Genomic DNA, 23,410 nt, shown 5'->3' with positions numbered 1-23,410 from the left:
AGTCGATTTTTATACCTATTCACAAAGATCACTTCTGGGAGGGAAGGGGTTTCTCTGCATTCAACCAATCCCCACTCCTAATCCATTACAATGAAGTACACAAAGAAAATACACAAAGCATATTTATGAGCTGTTTAATAAATTGTTTCTAGTTTTGAAACTTTGTGGTGGGTTTTTACCAGTAGATTATATTTGGCTGAGAGTTCTAGCCATGAGGTCTGCCAGCTTCTCTCTTCATACTGAACTACATTAGTGTTCAAAGAGAGAAACAAAAACAAACACTACTCATTAACAAGTTACTGGGATGCATGATCTTTTATGTGATGCAAAGCCCTTTCACGTGCAACCACGGATTAGTATAAACCAACCGGCACAATTTGTGCTGTGGAGAAACAATTGCAAGGGATCTGCAGCTGTAAGAACATCGGAAATAAGGGCAGAAATAGACCAGGTGGCCCTTCGTGTCTGCTCTTGGACATTTTTCAACAACAGCTACATATGAGCAATTTCTTTCATGCCCAGAAATCTACAGGTTTCTATTCTGAAGGAACACAACAACTGGCTTTCCACAGCTTGTGTGGTAGAAAATTCCAAAGGTTCGCCATCCTTTAAGTGAGAAAGTTTCTCTTCATCTCAGTCTGCAGTCACCTGCCTCTAATTCTCAAATTGTACCCCTTAGATACTTCAACCAGCAGAGACATCCTCCCTGCACCATTAAGGATTTTGATAGCTTTGGTGAGATCTCTCATTTTACTAAATTTTGAAGAAACCATTTCCCATCTACTCAATTCCTCCACACAGGTCAAGCCCACTATCCATGAAACCTGACTCGTAAATCTTTGCTGCACACTCTCTATTGCAGGTACATTATCTCTTGTTGCTTGTTGATGTGTTGCTCTGGATGTCCAGCATCTGCAGAATCTCTTGTGTTTGACATTTTATCTTTATAAAGAGATCAGAACTGTGCGCAATACTTGAGGTGTAGTATTAACAAGACCATACACAATTGCAATATGTCTTTCCTATTCCTGTCTTCAAACCCCTGGTAATAAAGGATAATATAAAATATGCCCTTTGAATCACTGACTACATCTTCACACAGGTCTTCAGTAACTTCTGTACAAGCACATCTAGTTTCTTTTGGACATCAACACTACCCAAGCCTTCATCATTTAACAAAGTGGATGACCACACATGTTTCTACATTATATTCCATTCTTGTTCTTTGCCTCTTACTCAGTTTGCCTAAATGCTCTTGAAACGTTCATACTCATAATCCCACCTCCAACAACCATAGAAACCTGATGTTTTGCCCTTCAGCCAAATCATTGTCATACATTCTGAATAGCTGGAGCCCTTGCACCCTGTTAGTTACAGCTTGCTCAGTTGAGAATATCTTGTATATTAGCAATGTAGTCACTGAAACACACCAGCACATTTGATTGATGGAAGAGATGCAGCTATTTAACACATGTTCATACAAAGTCATACAGCTCTTTCAATCAGGAAATTGAATATAAGCATTTCTGGAATGTTTACTATATCTGTCCATACATCAGTCAGCAGACAGAAATCCTTAAGATCAAAACCCTTCAATAATTGACAGAGAAAAGGGTAACGTAATTGTTCATATTTTCATGGAAACATTGGAAGTTTCTCTCTCCATCTGGGGTTAAAATTTTGACTAGTGTGCATATGTGAAATTTAAAAAAAAGTATATATAAATTAGTTTGGATAATATTTAAAATTCAATGAAGGTATATCTCATCACTTACTGATTTGAAACTGTTAGACAAAGTATGCCTATCCTTAAAAGATCATAAGATACAGAAGCAGAATTAGGCCATTAGGCCCATCGAGTCTGCTCCACCATTTCATCATGGCTGATCCATTTTCCCTCTCAGCCCCATATTACTTCATGCTCTGACTAATCAGGAATCTATCAACCTCTGCCTTAAATACACACAATGACCCGGCCTCCACAGAGGTCTGTGACAACAAATTCCACAGATTTACCATTCTTTGGCTAAAGAAATTCCTTCCCATCTCCATTCTAAAAGAATGCTCCTCTATTCTGGGGCTCTATTCTGATGTATTACAGTGGTACAAGTAAAAATAAAATAATTATTTTGTAATTTTATTTTGTCTCTTCCACCTTTTAGATCAACCAGTGGATGATGATATTAGCCTATATATTGCTCTGATGTTATTGATCAAGCTGCTGTCAAACATGGTTTTAATAACGCAGATTTAATAGTAACTTCCAGTACAGCCGTGCAGGAAAAATCCATGAGGTGCCATCACAAGTAACCTACCCTTCACAAATGATAAACAGCACACACAAGAGTGCAGGAGGAACTCCACAAGTTGGGCAGTATCCATGCAGAAGAATGAACAGTGAATGTTTCAGTCAGAGACACTTGATCAGAGCGAATGAAGTTCCTTCGTCACTATCAAGCCCGTCTGTTAATTTTCATTATGGAAGGTCACCCATTGTAAATGTTAATCATGACTCTACATGGAGTAGAGTTTTCAACAATAGGTTCTGAGGTTAGTGGATTTCATTACATGTTGGCTCAATAAGATCCAACTATATGCAGACTTATCTGTGAAGTCTTCAAAACGGAATTCCCAAGACTATATTATAAAATTGCCTACAGAGTAATATTTTCTTTTAAAGCCAATGTTTTTAAATTAACAAACAGAATACACTCAAGTATAATACCTCTTGCTACACTTTTGAATTTGTGTGGTAACATTTCTTCCGCTGACACTCATTCAGACTTCACAGTATTCCAGATTGTGCATTAATAACTCTGAAACAAGTCCATGAATAACTTTTGTTACTGTGTCTTCATTCTAAAGGACCACAAAGCATCTGATATTTTCCAGTATCTAAAACCGCTTAAATGCTGGTGCTTTTTTCCACTTTGCTGCTGTTTTACTCATTTGTCCACGTTTCCCCGAGCGCCACACTTGCTGGCAATATTCGTTTACAGTGATGCCTGGCTGATCCAGAAGTTGCAGAAAATCCTTGTAACGTAGCCTTGCCCTGTTCCGAGTGTCTTTATTCTTTCCATCATTGTGCCTTGTTTTTGGCGGAGTTGTCATGAAGTCGCTCAAAATAACCTTGAGGTGAAACTTAGTGATGACTTGTGTGAACGTGTTCTCCACGGCTCTGCAATAGTAAATCCCGGCATCATCTTCCTGCAAGTGACGTATGAGGAGCCCAAGCCTTGTTTTGATGATTCTGGAACCATATTTTATCTAAATAAAAATTACAACAAAAGTGACAGGATGGTATAAAGCAGCATGGTCTTGTAGTTTCTTAAACATGTCTTAATAACACAGCATTGAGCTAATGAATAATCTAGAAATATCTAACCAGCCAATCATATGGCAGTAACTCAATGCATAAAAGCATGCAGACATGGTCAATGGGTTCAGCTGATGCTCAGACCAAACATCAGAATGGGGAAGAATTGTGATCTAAGTGACATCGACCGTGGAATGATTGTTGATGTCAGAGGGAGTATCTTAGAAACAGCTGATCTCTTGGGATTTTCAAGCACAACAGTCCCTAGAATTTATAAAGAATGGTGCAAAGAAAAAAAACTCGGTGTGCGGCAGCTCAGTGGGAGAAACGCCTTGTTAATGAGAGAAGTCAGAGGAGAGTGGCCAGACTGGTTCAAGCTGATGGGAAGGAGATAGCAAATCTTATAACCATGCATTACAACAGTGGTGTGCAGAAGACCATCTCTGAACACTTAACACGTTGAACCTTGTAGTGATGAGGCTCCAGCTGTAGAAGACCACAGACATGCACTCAATGGCCACATTATTAAGTGCAGGAAGTACCTAATAAAGTGGCTACTGAGTGCATAAAATGGAAGATCACAATCTGATGACAAAGTCTGTTACATTGATGTGATGCGTCCATTTCCACCAACCTTCATATTTTCTCTTAGGTTGCCGCAGTAGAATGATCATGGATTGATCATGGATTTATTTATTCCTGTTTATTCCTGTTTCCTGCGGGAGTCTCAGGCAATGCAATCCATTTAATTTGCGGATGTTACATTAAACGGAAAGAGATATACTGGATGTCATTACTTTGGCAAATATGAAGGCACAGCCAAAGAATGAAAAATGTTATAACCGCTAGTTCAGAATCAGAATCAGGTTTAATACCACTGGCATGTCCAGGAAAATCCAATGGAAGTGTCCAAGGGTTCATTGACCATTCGGAAATCTGAAGACAGAGGGGAAGAAACAGTTCCAGAAACGTTGAGTGTGTGTCTTTAAGCTCCTTACCTCCTTCTTAATGATGGCACTGAGAAGAGAGCATGTCCTGGGTAATGGGGCTCCTATCCTCCTTTCAAACTATAATCTAAATGGTATCTGAGCCATGGTCTTTTCAAACAGATTTTATTGCCAAATCCATATTAAATAGTAATATTTTTAAGATTCTCTCAACAGACTAATTTTACCATTTGGCATTGCCAGAGACGAAGGAAATTTGATAATTTGTGCAAAATGCTTTTTACAGTATCATTTATTGGATGTAAGATAACAATTATCCAAGCTATATGTCACTAGTGGACTGAGCTGATTCTTGGAAGAGCTTATCTGATGAAGATCACATTAAGAGATTATTTTGGTCCCAAAAGAGTACAGCTGTTTTTCACCTTGGAAATGTAATTCCTGGGAGAACTTTAAATTAATTAATCATAATAAATGTTGGAAACTTTTATGATCAACGAGAATCAGTTGGTCAATGGCAGTCAATATCACGCACTTATTTTTAGTTATAATATGGAGCAATGAATATTAATTTATTAGCTGTACAATCTGCACAAGAACCTGCATGTTCTTGCTGCTAAATCTGTTGAGTTTCCTTTGCCTGAAACAATCATTATATCTCTTAAATTTGTTAACTATGGGCCTGATTGCTTTTAATGTATCTCATCAGAAATTACATAATTTCAGGTTCTTCATGGCCTTTAAAGCCTCTAATAAAATATACTTCATATATTTATTTCTGAGGAGAATGTACAGAATGGATTTTAAGATCAAGTCATAATTAATGATTAATCTTCTTATGACTTTAAAGGCATAATTATTCAGTAAATATCTACCAAGGGCAGAAAAACAAATAAAACTGTAGATGCTGGAACCTGAGGCTAAGATATAACCTCAGCCAGTCAAGCTGCACCTGTAGAAAGAGAGATCACATTTACATGGGCATTCCCTACTACTTCCCTTCCCCCTTCTGGATCTCTTTGACTCCATTCCAGGAGATCAACACCTTCAAGGAGCAGTGCCTCAGAAAAGCAGCCTCCATTATCAGGGAACCCCACCACCCAGGACATGCCCTCTTCTCATTGTTACTGTCAGGAAGGAGGTACAGAAGCCTGAAGGCACACAATCAGTGATTCAGGAACAGCTTCCTTCCCTCTGCCATCCAATTTCTAAATGGACATTGAACCCAAGAACACTACCTCACTACTTTTGAAAAAAAATTCTGTTTTTGCATGACTTACGCTGGTGATAATTAAATCCGATTCTGATTCTGAACTAACATCTTTTACAAACCCACTGACTACAAATCTAGAACTATCTTGATGGTACACCCTTCCTACAAGGATGCTCTTCCTTTCTCTCAGTTTTGACCCTTTATTCTTTTCCATAGATGCTGCCTGACCTGCTGAATTCCTCCAGCATTTTCCATGTACTGCTGTAACTTGATAGTCTGTTGTCTATTTTGCCAGCGCAATAATGCCCAGGGCATGATATATTTTTCAGCAATTAACAAACAATAGAAACGTCAGAGTAAAAATACACCTGCTCTGTATTATCTTCCTCCAACTAGCCGGCATAGTGGTATAATATTATAATTATATTATATTATAATATATTCTAATATTATATTATATTATATTATAATTATAATATTAATTGAAAAGGAGATGTGAAAGATATATATACATATATCCTCTGCTTGATAATCATAAATTTGGAAGATTTACTGTGTTTTTTGCGTCTAATGATTTTCGGGTTCTGGAATGAATCATTTAGACTAATTACCTCCTCCTGTTGGCCATCCAATGATCGTTGAACAGACCAAATGGCTGATGTTTGCTGTGATCTTGGACTGCATTCCAGGAATGTGGAATTGTTCTGAACTCCAAAAATTAACTTCTTCTCAGTTAGCACATTTGCTGAATCTACATAATAGGGAATTTTAATGTGAATGTTAAAAAATGTATAATAATTGTTTCCTACTGGCAACCTTTGAAGAAAGTGGAAGGAATTTTACAGCAACTGATTACTACATTCCCAGTCACAAAATGAGAATAGCTGTCATAAAATCTATTTAAGCTCTGATGTTCCAAGCTTTTGGTTTTGGCAAGGGATATTTTAAGTGATTCCATACTGAAATCCAATGCGTACCAGTAAAATCACAGTCCATCAAACTGGGTATTTGGGTCTGCAAGAAATACAGTTCCCCTGTCAAGTAACTGAAGAAACTTGTAACTGCTACCATAATCATGGGAAATGACAAAGGTTTCCAAAATAAAGAAAATCAAAATGCATGACTCTAAAACACCTTCATTCCGATTAGGAAGCTGGGATTATCCACATTGACTATGAGAAAGGGGAAAAAAAAAGCTATATGGTAACGCAGTCTTCTGTCTTCCAGCCTGTCCTTTTCTATGTCTTCCTCCTAGAGTCAAAGAGCACTACAACAGAGCAATAGAATGTATTGAATGAGTAAATTGACCAATAGTGCAAAGGGATCATATTTGCTCTTTCAACATTCTGCATCCAAGCCAGATGTTTTTTGCATTTTATCTCCCTCCCCACACTCCTTCCTAGGTAGGAAAATGCCCTACATGCTGTAAGATGATCATTACCATCAACTGCAACTAAAGTAACACCATTACTCATAAATACACAAGTGTAATGCGGTAATTGATGGATTTAACTAGATGTACTCACAGTCTTCTTGATCCCAGCATTGAATTAGTGGGTCTCCAGTGTTTACATCTTGACGTCTAGTTTGTCTGATAGAAGAACAAAGCATTAGTTATTGATTTTAAATAAGAGAAGCCCTTCTTATCAGGAAAGTCAAGTGCTAATGCAAGTAGGTGTCTTATTTTGTTTTGGATATTGGTCATTTCAAATTACAAAGTAAATTTATCATCATAGTACATATAGAGGGATATAAAATTTTGAGGGGCATAGTTAAGGTAAAGCTAGCAGGCTTTTCCCACTGAGGTTGGGTGGGTGATGCACCATCAATAATTCTTGGAGACTGGAAGTGAACAACGGGCTGTTATTAACAGCAAAAAGGGAGCACAACATCTTGGAGACTGAGGGAGGAGCAGTGCCCCTATCACCTTTATACAGTGGTCTGTGGGAGGAGCCACAGGAGCTGTCAGCAGAGGGGCATGTCCAGACAGGTGTACATAGTTTACCACAGTGGGACTACAGCTAGAAGTCATGTATTAAGGGTGAAAGGTGAAAAAGGGAATATGAGGGGAAACTACTTCACTCAGAGGGTTGCAAAAGTTTGGAATATTCTGTCAGCACAAGTGGTGAAGCGAGCTCGATTTCAATGTTTAAGAGAAGTTTGGATAGGTAAATGGATGGCAGGGGTATGGAGGCTATGGTCCGGGTGCAGGTCAATGGGACGAAGCTGTTTAAATGGTTTGGCATGGACTAGATAGATCGAAGGGCCTGTTTCTGTTGTGCTCTTCTATGAGTCTATGACTCTATGTCATTATATACAACCCTGAGATTCATTTTCTTACTCAATAAATCCATAATAGAATCAATGAAAGACCACAATCCTAATTCTTCAGCATGAGCCTTACAGTAAAACACAAGTATATACAACTCCAAGTGGCTGGATATTTTTAGAAACCCAACTATGTGTGACATGCTATTCCATCATTGTTAGTACAACAATATCATGTTCCCCCATCAACCTTTCTGCGACACCACTACTGGGGCTTGAAAGCATGGTGGTTAACTCAATGTGATAGCTTCCAAAGGCCAGAACTACAGATCTGGGGAGAGGATTCCTGATCTCAGCGCGGTATCTGGGGAATTTAAATTACATTTAAAAATATTGGTAATGATCACTGCATACTACGAAATTGTTGTTGAATGATGTTCTTCACTGAAGAAACCCTGCTGTCATTGGACAATCAGAATCAGGTTTATTAACGTTGGTATGTGTCAGGAAATTTGTTAATTTAGCAGCAGCACTTCAATGCAATACGTGATCATATGGAAGGAAAATAAAATAGTAAATATAAAATTGTTAGATTAAAAATAGAGCAAAACAGAAATGCTATTTTAAAAAGTGAGGTAGTGTTTATGGGTTCAATGCCCTTTCAGAAATCTGATGGCAGAGTGGGAGAAGCTGTTCTTGAATGGCTGAGTGTGTGCCTTCAGGCTTCTGTACCTCTTTCCTAATGGTAACAATGAGAAGAGGGCATGTCCTGGGTGATGGGGGTCCTTAATAATGGATGCTGCCTTTCTGAGGTATCGCTCCTTGAAGATGTCTTGCAAACTAAGGAGCCTCGTACTGAAGATGGAGCTGACTAACTTTACACCTTTCTGCAGCTTCTTTCAGTCCTTCATCATAACATCCTAACTCCTGTACTGAATACTTTGATTTCTGAAGACCTCCTTCTAAACAGGCAGAAACGATGAAATCACCAGAGAGAATCTATCATTTCAATGGGCATTCCTCACATAAAATATCAGTAGCTTCAATGTATTTTAAATTTCAGAGTTTATTCAGTCTAAATATAAGTGCTTCTTAGCTGATGGGATTTCCCTTCAACATTCTTTTGCTTGTGACAAATTTTCAAGGCCAGGTATCACTACCTCTACTGCATCAGGGATCTAACAGAGCAACAGAGAGGCAAAAACATTATCAAAATCCTGCAGGAATTGGGATGGGAGGACAAGATTCAGCACCAGGGCAACCATGATGGGGTAGTCGGGGCCCAACAAGAGAACTACTACACCTGTTTTCTCTGCTCCATTTGGGTAGGCGAATTGGTCACTGTCAATTGCCTCTAATGTGTAGGTTGTAGGGTCTCTGGAGAACTGATGGAAATGTGGGAAGAATAAAATGGTATGAAAAGGATTAGAGTGTCATAGCTACAACCTCTCGTTCAATGGAACTGATTGTATACCTCAGGAGAGGGAAACCAGAGGTCCATGAACCAATTATCATTGGAAGATCTGAGGTAGAGAGGGTTATCAACTTTAAATACTATTTCAAAGGACCTGTTCTGGACCCAGCATGTAAAAGTAATTGCTAAAAAAACAAGACAGCAGCTTTACTTTCTTAGGAGTCTTCAGAGATTCCACATGCCATCAAAAATCTTGACAAACTTCTATAGATGTGTAGTGGAAAGTGTACTGAATTATAGTACATTAAATTATAGCCTAGTTTGGAAACACCAGTGCCGTTGAATGGAATATCCTACTAAAGGTAGTAGATTTGGCCCAGAACATCATAGGTAAAACCCTTCCAACCATTGAGCATGTCTACATGAAAAACTGTCGAAGGAAAGCAGCATTCATCAACAGAGATCCCCAGCACCCAAGCCATCACCTTTTCTCAATGCTGCCATCAGGCAGAAAGTACAAGAGCTTCAGAACTCGAACCACCAGGTTCCGGAATAGGTACTATCCCTCAAACATTAGGCTCTTGCACAAAAGGGGATGAGTGCGCTCACTTGCCCTTCCATCGAGATGTTCCCACAACCAATGATCTCACTTTAAGGACTCTTTATCTTGTTATTTCATGTTCTCAGTATTCATTGCTATTTATTTATATTTGCATTTGCACAGTTTGTTGTCTTCTGGTTGAACTCTCATTCATCTTGTTATAAATACTATTCCATAATTTTGCTGAATATACGTGCAGAAAAATGAATCTTAGGGTTGTGTTTGGTGACATAGATGTAGTCTGATAATAAAATTTACTTTGAACTTAAAAACTTTTTAGTGGAATTGAGCAATAGATGGTGAACAAGGAGTTGGTGGGGTGAGTGGTCTGTTAACATGATAACTGAGTCCATGACTCGATTTTCATTTGCTGGATCAATGCTACACCAAGGAATTTCAGATGTTTGTGTCAAAGTTTACTAACACTTAGATTTGTTTGGTTCAGCTGGAGAAACCTCACCTGACATTTTCGGATTCACCAAACTAACAGAAGTTACCAAACAAGCGCAATATCAACAGAAAAGTGACATGGAAGGAGAAGAAAATGAGGGCTCTCTTTGAAGCCCTGACCAACTTTCCCATCATCCCTTATTTCCATTTTAGATTTCCAGCATTTGTGCCCTTTCATTTTGCTTCAGTGCACTGGTTCAGTGATGGTGGGGGAGAAGGGAATGAGAAGAGAAAGCATTCTTAGTAATGATTAAACATTAAGCTACACACATACTTCTCCTGGTCTGTGTCTGTGTCAGATTTTCAACATTGAAAAGGAGAGGATTTATAATTTGTCTGGAAAGACAGAGTAAATGGAATCTGCATGAATGCATTTAGGATGTTGCTGCTCAAAGCATAATAAATCTTCCACCTTAATTTTCAAGCTGACTGCTTCCCATTCTACTTCATCATAATCAGAATTAGTAACTTAGAGAATAAAACTTACTCAATTGTTTGAAACACAGTGCAGAAAAACTCATCTGGAAAACTACAAAGAAAATTCAGAGCCGAAAGCTGACATTAAACACAAAGTACACTGCAGATGCTGTGGTCAAATAACACGTACAAATAAGCTGGATGAACTCAGCAGGTCAGGCAGCATCCGTTGAAAGGAGCAGTCAACGTTTCGGGCCGAGACCCTTCGTCAGGACTGAAGGAGGAGGGAGCAGAGGCCGTATAAAGAAAGTGGGGGGAGGGTGGAATGTGCCAGGTGAAAAACCAATCAGAGGAAAGATCAAGGGGTGGGGGAGGGGAAGCAGGGAGGGCAAATTCCACCCTCCCTCCCCCCACCTTCTTTATAGGGCCCCCGCCCCCTCCTCCTTCAGTCCTGACGAAGGGTCTCGGCCCGAAACATTGACTGCTCCTTTCAACGGATGCTGCCCGACCTGCTGAATTCATCCAGCTTATTTGTACGTGGTAAAGCTGACATTGATTGGCCTCTTACCTTTTCAGAGCTGGCACGTACTTGCAGCATGAGGTTCCATTCCACGCACAGTAGGGATCTCTAGCAAGGCAGCATTCTGAGCAGGTTGCACCATAAGCACCACACCTCTGGAGAGCAAGCTGCACTAAACCATCTTTCGATCCAATATAAATCTGCTTCTGTAAGCGACATAGGAACTCCATAAATATACACTCTGTGGCCACTTTATTAGACGCAGCTGTACACCTGCTTGCTAATGCAAATATCTCATTAGCCAATCATGTGGCAGCAACTCAATGCATGAAAGCAGGCAGACATGGTCAGGAGGTTCAGCTGTCGTTCAGACCAGACATTAGAACGGATAGAGGTGTGATCGAAGTGACTTTGATTGTGGAATGATTGTTGGTGCCTGACAGGGTGGTGGTTTGAGGGCTGATCTCCCAGGTCTCTAGAGGTTACACAGAATAGTGAAAAACACAAACAAAAAATCTAGTGAGCCATAGTTCTGTGGACAAAAATGCCTTGTTAATGGCCAGATTGGAAGGCAACTGTAGCTCAAATAACGACACAGCACAACATTACCGTGCAGAAGAGCATCTCTGAATGCACAACACGTTGAACCTTGAAGCGGATGGGCTACAGCAGCAGCAAACCATAAACATACAATCAGTGGCCACTTTATTAAGTACATGAGCTAATTAATGTGGCTTTTGAGTGTATGTGCTGTTTAAAAGCATAGGACATTTCAGACAAAAGTAAACAATGTTTAGATATAGTACAGAGAAATAACTCCCTTGCTTTAAAGTCCTTATATCATCCTGTGCTTCACATAAATTGCTTGTATAACTGTTTAAGTTGTTTAATATGAGCTCACATTTTCCTGCACCTTATCATTTTGAAATCATGATGAAGGATATGAAAAATAGCATTACCATGTCTTATTAATTTTTCCTTTACCTTTCATTTACTGCAGGCAGATGAAATTACATAGCCTTCCTTTAGACGGGATATTTAATGCTAATGCAGTCATTTCAATATTTTACCTAAATGAATTGGTCCAAAATGATCATTTCCTCACCTCAAAGATTTATTATTCCACTTCATTATTTATTCTTGTTCATTCCTCTTTTTCAAATGCAGTTGACTCTCATTGTACTAGAATTCCATAAGTAAGGCATAAAGCACTTTTAAACTATTTTCTCTCTCTCTAAAATTCTGCAATTATATTCACTGGAAGTTTCACAAAGTGCTTCCACCAGGGGTCACCAGAGAGTGATCTAGAGTGGAAATCATGACTTTTCTATTTGAACTCTTGAGAAATGAGCTGGGACCAAAGGTAGAAGCTGATGTGGAAATTACATTAGGCACCCAAAGATAAATCACTATCAGAGGTTTCCTAGTGATTTTCCAAAGTGGTGTAATTCAGTCCAGAAATGGGTGCAATTATAACCAATTCTGTAAACAAGCAATTTTCAGAGGTGTTGCAATGGAAAAATCAATGCTTCTTTTCCACATTTCTGGACTCATGGTCTCTCATTATAGAACAGTGACAAACACGCACTATCATCCATCAGCAGGTACTCCCACCTCTTGTGTCATACAATTTCTCCTGCTATCCACCCTACTGAAGATAGGGTTCTCTCTATACCTCACTACTTAGAAACTTTTTTGTTGATGTGTCTCTGGGAGTACCCAATTTGTCTGTCCAGATATTTCATGAAAATGATGTGCCATCAACTGAGTTATATTATCTCTTCATTTCTCTCTGCCTAGATCACCACTACCTTTGCCCTCTGAGAAGGTCCTTTCTCAGGTATCTGTAGATCAGAATCAGTTTTAATATCACCAGCATACGTCGGGAAATTTGTTGCCTTTGCGGGCGTAGTACATAATAAAAGAAAAACCAACTGTGAATCACAGCAAGTATATATTTATATATAAAATAGTTACATTAAATAAGTAGTGCAAAAATAGAAATAAAAAGCAGAGGTAGTGTTCATGGGTTCAATGTCCATTCAGAAATCTGATGGCAGATGAGAAGAAGCTGATCCTGAATCATCGAGTGAGTGCCTTCAGGATCTTGCACCTCCTTTCTGATGGTAGCAATGAGAACAGGGCATGACCTGAGTGATGGGGGGTCCCTAATGTCGGATGTCGCCTTTTTGAAACATCGTTCCTTGAAGATGTCCTGGTTACTATGGTGGCTGGTGCTCCTGATCACAGTCATAAGCCAGTTATTTGAAGGGAATTTAAATGATTATCTCCTAAAGTGCATATAAAACCCTAAGCTTTTCAGAGCTCACAAAACCTGATTAGAAACACCAGTTTCCAATTAACTGGAGTGACCTTTGAAATCACACCTGTTTATATGGCTAAATATAATTTGGTTCCAATGGTTAGATAAGTTATTATGTTTAGATTGTTTACCTGCTTTGAAGAAAGTTCCATTGTTAATATTGGAGTTGATTCCTAATAAAATATAAACAGTATAAGTTATGACATTTTAGTAACTCGTTGCACAGACATAAAACAAAGCAACAAACTTAGTGTCAATAATTTAATGATTGCTTTAATTATTGCTTTCCAATGATTGTGATTATTGTTAAATATTTAATTACCAGTATGTCAGTAAAATAAAAAAAAGTGTAAATTGTCATCAAATATAGCTCTGTTCCATGTTCATTGTTTATATTCTTAAGGGTGCATATTTAACTGGTCACCAAGTTAAACTTTGCTTCTGACAGACAAGTCCTTTCACCATCTTCCTTCAGCTGGGATTACCACCACTTGTGCTATCCGTCATACCAAAGACATCCCCTTTGCTCCTCTCCACACCTCATTGTTTCTAACATTCATATTCTCTGACTTTAGCTCTAACTTTTGCCAGTTCTGATGAAAGTTTATCAACCCAAAAAGTCAGCCATTTTCTCTCTCCAATGATACTGCCTGAACCGGTGAGCATTTTTTAATATATTCTAATTTGATTTTGGATATTCATTGCCTGCAGACTTATGTTAAGATTTCAGATAGTTATCTGTCATGAAATTCCAGAACTGAACAATGTTATGCAATTTGTTGACAAAACACTACCAACTAGAGCCATGAAGTCATAGACTCATTGCCTTGGAGCAAAAAATAGTCCTTTAACCCACCACGCTCAGGCTGTTTCCATTGACCACATAATTAATCCAATTTGCCTCTATTAGATCAATATTCTTCTTTGTAATCCTATTCAAGATCTTGTCTAGATGCCTCTTAGGTGCAGTAATGTATCTTTGCTTCTATCAGTTTCTCTGTCAGTATGTTTGTTATCATCTCCTCTCTGTGTAAAAAAAAACTTGCTCATCTGATCCCCTTTGAAACTCACTCCTCTCACCTTAAACCTATGCCCCCTTATTGATACCCTCACCATGGAAAGATATTCCGACCATTTATTCCCAATCTATGCTTCTCTTCATTTTATATGCCACTATTGTGATTCCAAGATTGAGTGATTCCAGTATTGAATGGCTTGTCATATGAAGAGCATTTGATGGCTCTGGGCCTGTATTCACTAGAATTCAGAAGAATGAGGAGTGACTTCATTGAAACATATGGAATGCTGAAAGGCCTTGATAAAGTGGATGTGGAGAGGATGTTTCCTATGGTGGGAGAGTCTAAGACCAGAGGACACAGCCTCAGAATAGTGGGGCGTCCTTTTAGAATGGAGATGAGGAGGTGTTTCTTTAGTCAGAGAGTGGTGAATTTGTGGAATTCTTTGCTATAGGTAGCTGCAGATGCAAAGTTTTTGTTTATATTTAAGGCAGGGGTTGATAGTTTCTTGACTGGTCAGGGAATGAGGGAAAAAGTGAGAAGGCAGGAGACTCAGTCTGAGAGGAAAATTGGATCATCCATGATGAAATGGTACAGCAGATGTAATGAGCCAAATGGCCTAATTCTGCTTCTATATCTTATGGTCTATGGTCTTACTAGGTGACCCTTCACCTTCTTTGCTCTATTGCAGAGTTTCCCAAGCTTTTTTATACCATGGACCAATACCATTAAATGTGGACCCCAGGTTGGGAAACTCCTGCCTGGAAACAAATCCAGCCCATCCAGACTCTGGTCATAACCCAATTTCTCCAATCCCAGTGTTAACATTGTTAACCTCTTCTAAAATCTCTCCAGTATAACCATGTCCTCCTATAGAGTGGTGACCTAAGCATCATTTTGTAAAGTGGCAATGTAACATAACAACTTTTATATTTTATATTCTTACTTGTCATATTGCTTCTTTACCACTCTATCCACCTTGTGCCACTTTCAGGGAGCTGAGATCCCTCAGTTTATCAATATTCTCCAGTACCCTTCGATTTTGTAGTATATGTCCTCCCATATTTGACTTCACAAAATTCATCACCTCACTCTGAACAGATTAACAACTTACCAACTTTATTCAAGGTAAGTCATTGCAGGATTGTAATGGAAAATAGAACAATACAGCACAGTACAGGACCTTCGGCCCACTATGTTGTGCCGACCCTTAAGCTCTGCCTCTCATATAAGCTTCCACCTTAAATTCCTCCATGTACCTGATTTACTTCAGAATGATTATTCCTTAATCAGGAAATCCAGTTTTCATTTGCAGTGGAGCCTGGGAATTCTAAGCTCTTGCTACAGTAAATGCTGGAAGAATGGACATCATCATCCAAACAATGCTGTATTATTCATTTATTATAAAATATATATAATTATTCATATAAAATATTTTCATTTGTTTTAAAGCCAGCTTTTGATTTGCTTGATGATAAATAACTCAGCAGTAGATGTCACCTCCTCAATTGCTGCACATTTATTTTATTTTATATAGGTTCCAAAGTCCCCTAACTTCTAACCATTTAACTTTCGAGATTTAGATATCTGAGTTGCAAATCATTGGGTGCTTTTATAAAAACTGTATTGATTAAAGCCACTTTGAATCAATTTATTGGCAAACATCCATTTTTAAATGACAAGAAGCCGAGGGGAGGATTATGACAGAATGGTACAGAAACAGAAGCAGTTCAGGAAGCCCTTGAAGGCTCCTCCAAGAGTGTGAGTGTCCCTACATGTCTGGTCCAACTTGCCATTTTCCCGAAAGAGCACCAGTAACCAAAAAACCTAACGATTTCACTTTTGAATGAAGTCTTAAAATTGAGCAGCCATAGTTTCCCCTGGGGTCAAGAATCCCTTAGATTTACAATGTTTTGAATAAAAGATTAATCTTTCTTTATTTCAGTTATAAATGATGGACCTCTTATCTTGCAACTGTAACATGATTGTCCACACCTTTTCAACAAGCATGGCAAGTTTCATTGATCTATAAAAGTAATCAAGTAACCAATTGTTTGGAAATGTGTTTCTTTTTTAACAATTACAATGTAATATTCATTGGATCAATATGCAATGAATTATCATTATATTTAGTGAATAGAAGACCATAGACCATTAGATAGAGGAGCAGAATTCAGCCATTTGGCCCATCAAGTCTGCTCTGCCATTTCATAATGGCTGATCCATTTTCCTCTCAGCCCCAATTTCCTGCTTCCCCCCCCCCATACCCCTTCATGCCCTGACCAATCACTAATCTATCAACCTCTGTCTTAAATGCACGTAAAGACATGGCCTCCACAGCTGCTTGACAAGGAATTCCAGAGATTCACCATTCTCGGGCTAAGCAATTGTTCCTCATCACTTTTCTAAAAGGACGCCCCTGTATTCTGAGGTTGTGTCCTCTGGTCTTAGACTCTCCACCACAGGAAACATCCTCTCCACATCCACTCTATCAAGGCCTTTCACCATTTGATAGGCATCAATGTGAGGTCATCCCTCATCCTTCTGAATTCTGGTGAATACAGGCCCAGAGCGATCAAACACTCTTTATATGACAAGACGTTCAATCCTGGAATCATCTTTGTAAACTTTCTTTGAACCTTCTCCAGTTTCAGTACATCCTTCTATGATAAGGAGCCCAAAACTGCTCACAATACTCAAAGTGAGGCCTCACCAGTGCTTTATAAAGTCTCAATATTACATCCTTGCTTTTATATTTAGCCCTCTTGAATTGAATGCTAATACCGCATTTGCCTTCCTCACCACAGACTCAACCTTTAAGGAATCATGCATAAGGACTCCCAAGTTCCTTCGCACCTCAGTTTATTGTATTTTCTCTCCATTTAGAGAATAGTCAACCCTTTCATTTCTTCTACCAAAGGACATGACCATAAACTTACTGACACTGAATTCCATCTGCCATTTCTTTGCCCATTCTCTTAATCTGTCTAAATCCTTCTGTAGCCTCTCTGCTTCCTCAAAACTACCTGCCCCTCCAGCTATCTTCCTATCATCTGAAAACTTTGCAACAAAACGATCAATTCCATCTTCTAAATCATTGACATATAATGTAAATATAATCAGTCCCAACACAGATTCCTGTGGAACACCTCAAGTCACTGACAGTCAGTCAGAAAACATTCCCTTTATTCCCACTTTTTGCCTCCTGCCAATCAGCCACTGCTTTATCCATGCTAGAATCCTTACTGTACAGCTTTTAGCTTGTTAAGCAGCCTCACATGTGGCACCCTGTCAAAGGCCTTCTGAAAATCCAAGTACACAACATCAATCAATTCTCCTTTGTCAATCCTATTTGTTATTTCCTCAAAGAATTCTAAGATGTTCCTTTGAATCAGCAGGGTTGATTGATAAGTTTGTGGCCTAAGGTGGAAGGGGATGAGTTATACAGCTCTCGTTATGTGCACATGCACTTCAACTCTTTGAGTGATTATGCAGAAAGTTTGAAGTTGATAACTCATCTGGGATGATTGATACGTTCGTGGCCCGAGGTAGAACGAGATGAGTTATTAATTTCAAACTTCTGTATAAGTTGTCCTGGATGTGCATGTAATGAGAGCTGTATAACTCATCTCCTACCTTAGGCCACGAACTTATTAATCACCTATGCTGTGGACACTTTCTAGAGGTCCAAGATCTGTATGTTCCACAACCACTGGACTAAGTGTGTAAATGTAGGAGGGGACTATGTTGAAAAATAAATGTGCCAGGTTTTCAAAAATTGACTCCTTCACCTTAGGTCACAAACTTATCAATCACCCCTCGTACTTACTTAGTTCATCCGCCATTTTCTTGACCCCCATTACTACCTCTCTGGCATCATTTTCCAGTGGCCCAATATCCACTCTCGCCTCTTTCACATGTTATGCATCTGAAGAAATTTTGGCACCCTATTTAATACTATTGGCTAGCTTACTTTCACCTTCCATGTTTACCTTCTTAATGACTGTTTTAGTTCCCTTCTGTTGGTATTGAAAAGTTTTCCAATGGTCTAATTTTTCCTCTATTATATGCCTTTACTTGGGCTTTTCTGTTGGCTTTTACTTCTCTTGTTAGCTACAGTTGTCTCAACTTTCCTTTAGAATACTTCTTCCTCTTTGGGATGTATGTATCCTGTGCTTTCTGAATTGCTTCCAGAAATTCCATCCATTGCTGTTTTGCCATCATCCCTGCCAGTGTTCTTCTCCAATCAATTCTGGCCAACTTCTCTCTCAAGCCTCTGTAATTTGCTTTACTCCACTATAATGCTGAAACATTTAACTTTAGCTTCTCCTCCTCAAATTTCAGAGTGAATTCAATCATATCATGATCACTTCTCCTAAGGGTTCTTTTACCTTAAGCTCTCTAATCAATTCTGGTTCGTTCATTGCACAATACCCAATTCAGAATAGTTGATTCTCTAGTGGACTCAACCACAAACTGTTCTAAAAATCCATTTCATAGACACTGTAGAAATTCCCCCTCTTGGAATCTAGTACCAATCTAATTTTCCCAATCTAGCTACATATTGAAATCCCCCAGGACTATTGTAATATTGTCCTTTCAGCATGCATTTTATATCTCCCTTTGTAACTTGTAGATCACATCTTTACTGCTGCCTGAGGGTCTGTATACAACTCTCATCAGGGTCTTTTTATCCTTGCAGTTCCTTAGCTTTATCCACAAATAATCAACACCTTCTGACCTTATGTCACCTCTCTCTAATGATCTGATTTTATTTTCTACTATTGAAGCAACACCACACCTTCTCCCTCCTGCCTGTCCTTTCGATACAATGTGTATCCTCGGACATTAAGATCCCTGTTATAATCATCTTTCAGCCATGATTCAGTGATGACTAGAAAATCATACATCTGTAACTGTGCTACAAGTTAAATAACCTTATTCTGCATTCTCTGAGCATTCAAATATAACACCTTCGGTCCTGTAGTGACCCTTTTTAAATTTTGTCCACCTTTTACGTTGCAACTCATCCTGCTGACTGCAATTTTGCTCTACCATCAGCCTCTCCTTGTTAGGAGCCTCACTACACATTGTTTGTAAACCACCTACCTCATCTTCAGCACTGTCACGCCTGTTCCCATCCCCCTGCCAAATTAGTTAAAAGCCACCTGAATTACTCTAGTCAACCTGCCCACAAAGATATTGGACCCCTTAGGTTCAGGTGTAACCCATTCCTTTTGTATGGGTCATAACTTCCCCAGAAGAGATCCCAATGATCCATAAATCTGAACCGCTGCCCCCTGCACCAGTTCCTCAGGCAAACATTCACCTGCCAATCATCCTAATCTTACTCTCACTGGCACATGGCACAGGCAACAAACCAGAACTTACTATTCTGGTGTTCCTGTTTCTCAGCTTTCTACCTAGCTCCCTAAAATCTTCAGGACCTCCTCGCCTTGTCTACCTATGTTATTGGTGCCAATATATACCAAGACTTATGGCTGCAAAACCCTCACCACAATCTGAGACATTCCTGATCTTGGCATCAGGGAGGCAATGTATCATCCAGACGTCTCTGTTATGCCCACAGAACCTCGTCTCCATTCCTCTGACTAAGGAATCTCCTGTCACACTTCACTCCTCTTCACCCCTCTGCTCTTCTGAGCCACAGCACCAGACTCAGTGTCAGAGATCCACTGTGGCTCCCTCCTGGTAGGTTGTCCTGTTCGATAGTATCTAAAGTTGTATGCTTGTTATTGAGGGGTAATGGCCACAGGTGTACTCTGCACTGCTGATGTCCCCTCCTTTTCCTGACAGTCACCCAGCTACCTGTCTCCTACAATCTAGCAGCGACTACCTCCCTGTAACGCCCATCCATCATTTCCTCATTCTTCTGTATGAGTCAAAGGTCAATGAGCTGCAGCTCCAGTTCCTTAATAAGTTCTCTCAGGAGCTGCAGCTTGGCGCTCTTGGAGCAGATGTGAGACTTCCCACATCTCACACAGAGTAAAAAACACTGCCCCTGCAGCCATTCTTACTGAACTACTATGTCCTAATAGATGAGGAATGAACAAGTAAGAACACAGAGAGAGTAACTTCCAAGATACCTTGCCTCGCCCAAGCCTCATCTTGCTTAAGCCCGATGTGCCAATCACACTAAACACTGGCAGACTCTTAAGAATGGCTGCTCTGCTTGCACTTGAATTATTTTTATTGGCCCTTTCTACTGAATCCCTCTTCCCGATTGGCTGGCCTTCAACTCAGGGAAACTGCAGCGAAACGCTACCCGTAAAATCTCGACCGCCATTTTTTATGCACCCCTGACGTGCATTGTCCAACTCAGAGATTGTCCGATATCAATGAATATTATTTTGTATGAATTTGTAAACATAATGACGTTTCTTTAATGTTGCAAAATTAATATGACTATCATCAATATGAACAATTATAGTGTAAATACGCACTTGTGAGCTCAACTTCAAAAAGTTAACTTTTTTCAGTTCCTAATCAGATTATAGAACATAATTTTCTGTACCTCGAACACTTGCAATTCTTCCAGAGCGATTTCTTCTACATTCAAGTTATCCTTGGTAATACTCAAGGCTTTTATTACTGACCCGACATCTGGAAACATATGAAGACTGTGTATTATATAATTGAATATATTTTAAATGGTCTTCATATGAAACGAGGATTGTATGTACCTGTGCCTAAAAACAGAACAGCATATTGTCCATCCTTTGCATTGACACGGTCAACCACAAGCTGTGTAATCCTGTAACCAGTGTTTACTTGAATGAAAACGGGCCTCTTGTTTATTGGATAAACAGCCTTGTACATCATTGGGTGATTCTTAATGAAGCTGATGACGTTATCTGAAAAATCCTTGGTAGACTCAATTGTGGAGTCAAATGTTTTACTGGGACACTAAAAAAAGCAAGCAACAATATTTTATATGATTAAAAAAAATTAAAATAAATTTAAATGCCACTACATTTACTGAGAGCACGGATTAATTTTCCATTGTATACAGATTATTATTTCAGTTCTATTTACCAAACATAGCTACATATTACAATGAGTACCCATTGTGAACAAATGTCAAACGTCCTTGCACATCTAGTATTTGTCATAATTTCTTCATCTTAGAATAGTTTATGTCTGTTGCTTCTTCCCAAAACTTGGTCTTCCGGTGTACAACATCCATAAGTGACTGCTGCTAACAGGCATATTCAAAGGCAGAAGAATGCATGGTCAGGGATCTGTTAAAAGCTCTGTCCGCCCTTTGTCAGAGAGTCATAGTGTTGTACAACATGAAGACAGGCTCTTTGGACCAGCTGGTCCGATTTGACTATCCCAACCTTCTGCACAGGTTTTGTGGTGGGGGGGGGACCAGAGTCAAAGGTTCCACTGCCACTGTACATTCAGGGGCTGAGTCCAAGCACTGCACAGGTGCATTGTTGAGGAGGAAGAATGAGTGGCATTGGTGCAATGTAACAGAAAGCATTGAGATGATGCACAATGAATGCAGAAAAAGATGCACACCAATTGTATTTACTGTATACATTGTCAACTGTTTTTAAATATATTTTAAAATTTAATTTAATTAGAGATACAGCACTCTGACAGGGCTTTCTATCCCAATTAGCCAACGTCACCTAATTACACCCATGCCATGTACTAACTCAGACATCCCACCCTGCAAAAACTCATTTCAGGGATGCCCACATTCTTGACCTTTGACATCCAGTGCAAAGGTGGATGGGAAGGTCAAGGGACTGCTCCTGGATCTGGCCGAGGAAGACAGTGAAATTTCAGACAATTGGTCTTTGACAAGAAATGTTAATACTTTTTCTCCCTCCACAAGTGTTGCCTGACCTGCTAAAGAGTTTCTTTTTATGATTTCAGCTTTACAATTTTGGCAGTCTTTTTTGTTTTTGAACATAACCAATGTGTTATCTTTTCCCTGCTTTAATGGTAAATGAATCATAGTTACCGTCCCAGGCCTGGGATATGGAATCTTCCCCTGGTATTCCACCCAGTGGTGATCAGGACTGTCTTTGTGTGTGAAAGGTCCATTAAATGCGGCACGAATGTCAGCTAAGCTGTATGCACAAACAGCCGAGCCACTGAAAACAGAACTGAGAGGGAAATAAAAGTTCTTGAAGTTACACTTTCAGTTACAAGCTTCAAAAGTTAACTAACAAAGTTCGATGGTTGTCACTTTATCTCAGCTGTTCATTTTCGTACAGTGAAAGAGGCAATGAACAGAATGTGGTTGCTGATCTTTATTTTGAAGAAATACAATATCCAGATATTGATCTACTGAAATGTTGTGTTAGGATTTTTTTCAGTACAAGAGTAAAAAGACAGATAAATGAATCACAGAAACTACAAATGAATGACAATTATAAAATAAAATTCTGGATTTTATTTTCAACAATGATGTTATATTTAGTAAATGTCTGTGGGAGGACCATACATTATCAATCCCATACAGTAATAATCAAAATTGCTACTTATGAACACAAATATTTGCCTTTACCTGGAAGATGTGAAGACCCCATAAAACACAGGTGATTTATCATTGGTGTTGAGCAGGTAAACATCCTCTTTGAAAAGGGAAAGCATTAACACAAAGTAAGGAGTTTTGTCCAAAGCATCAGTCATAATACATTTATGTTAACTAAGCTAAGTGATACATTTCAGAGTAAAGATATACAGAAAAAATAATTTCTATTCCTTAGATGTGTCTTTCTCTCCAGAGTTTTTTTTCTTTTAGTTCTACTGTAAAATATTCCAATGAAAGAAGTGAAATTGGCTGTTTGCCATATCCCAACATTTGGAAGAACAGTTACTAGAGAATATACCATTGCATCTAAAATCTTCTAATGAAGCTCACTCCTAGCATCAAGTTACTCACCT

At 39.0% G+C, this 23,410-nt stretch overlaps 1 protein-coding gene across 3 annotated transcripts in view; it reads right to left on the bottom strand.

The window, feature by feature from the left end:
* Positions 1-1,510: 1,510 nt before the first annotated feature.
* LOC132381132 (semaphorin-3D-like) overlaps positions 1,511-23,410 on the bottom strand; it is a 132,612-nt gene continuing 110,712 nt past the window's right edge. For 2 of the 3 annotated variants that reach the window (XM_059950396.1, XM_059950395.1), the window contains 9 exons: positions 23,031-23,097; positions 22,482-22,626; positions 21,190-21,412; positions 21,021-21,109; positions 13,601-13,642; positions 11,195-11,352; positions 7,003-7,067; positions 6,088-6,227; positions 1,511-3,267 (listed from right to left, as the gene is read on the bottom strand). In XM_059950396.1, the coding sequence (XP_059806379.1) occupies positions 2,896-3,267; positions 6,088-6,227; positions 7,003-7,067; positions 11,195-11,352; positions 13,601-13,642; positions 21,021-21,109; positions 21,190-21,412; positions 22,482-22,626; positions 23,031-23,097 (1,301 nt within the window). In that variant the 3' untranslated portion in view covers positions 1,511-2,895. The remainder of the gene's footprint in view (positions 3,268-6,087; positions 6,228-7,002; positions 7,068-11,194; positions 11,353-13,600; positions 13,643-21,020; positions 21,110-21,189; positions 21,413-22,481; positions 22,627-23,030; positions 23,098-23,410) is intronic. The other variant, XM_059950397.1, reaches the window with a different exon arrangement.

This window comes from Hypanus sabinus, chromosome 25, assembly GCF_030144855.1.
Source record: "Hypanus sabinus isolate sHypSab1 chromosome 25, sHypSab1.hap1, whole genome shotgun sequence".
In the NCBI taxonomy this organism is placed as follows: Eukaryota; Metazoa; Chordata; class Chondrichthyes; order Myliobatiformes; family Dasyatidae; genus Hypanus; species Hypanus sabinus.
This window is presented reverse-complemented; position numbering and strand designations above follow the sequence as displayed.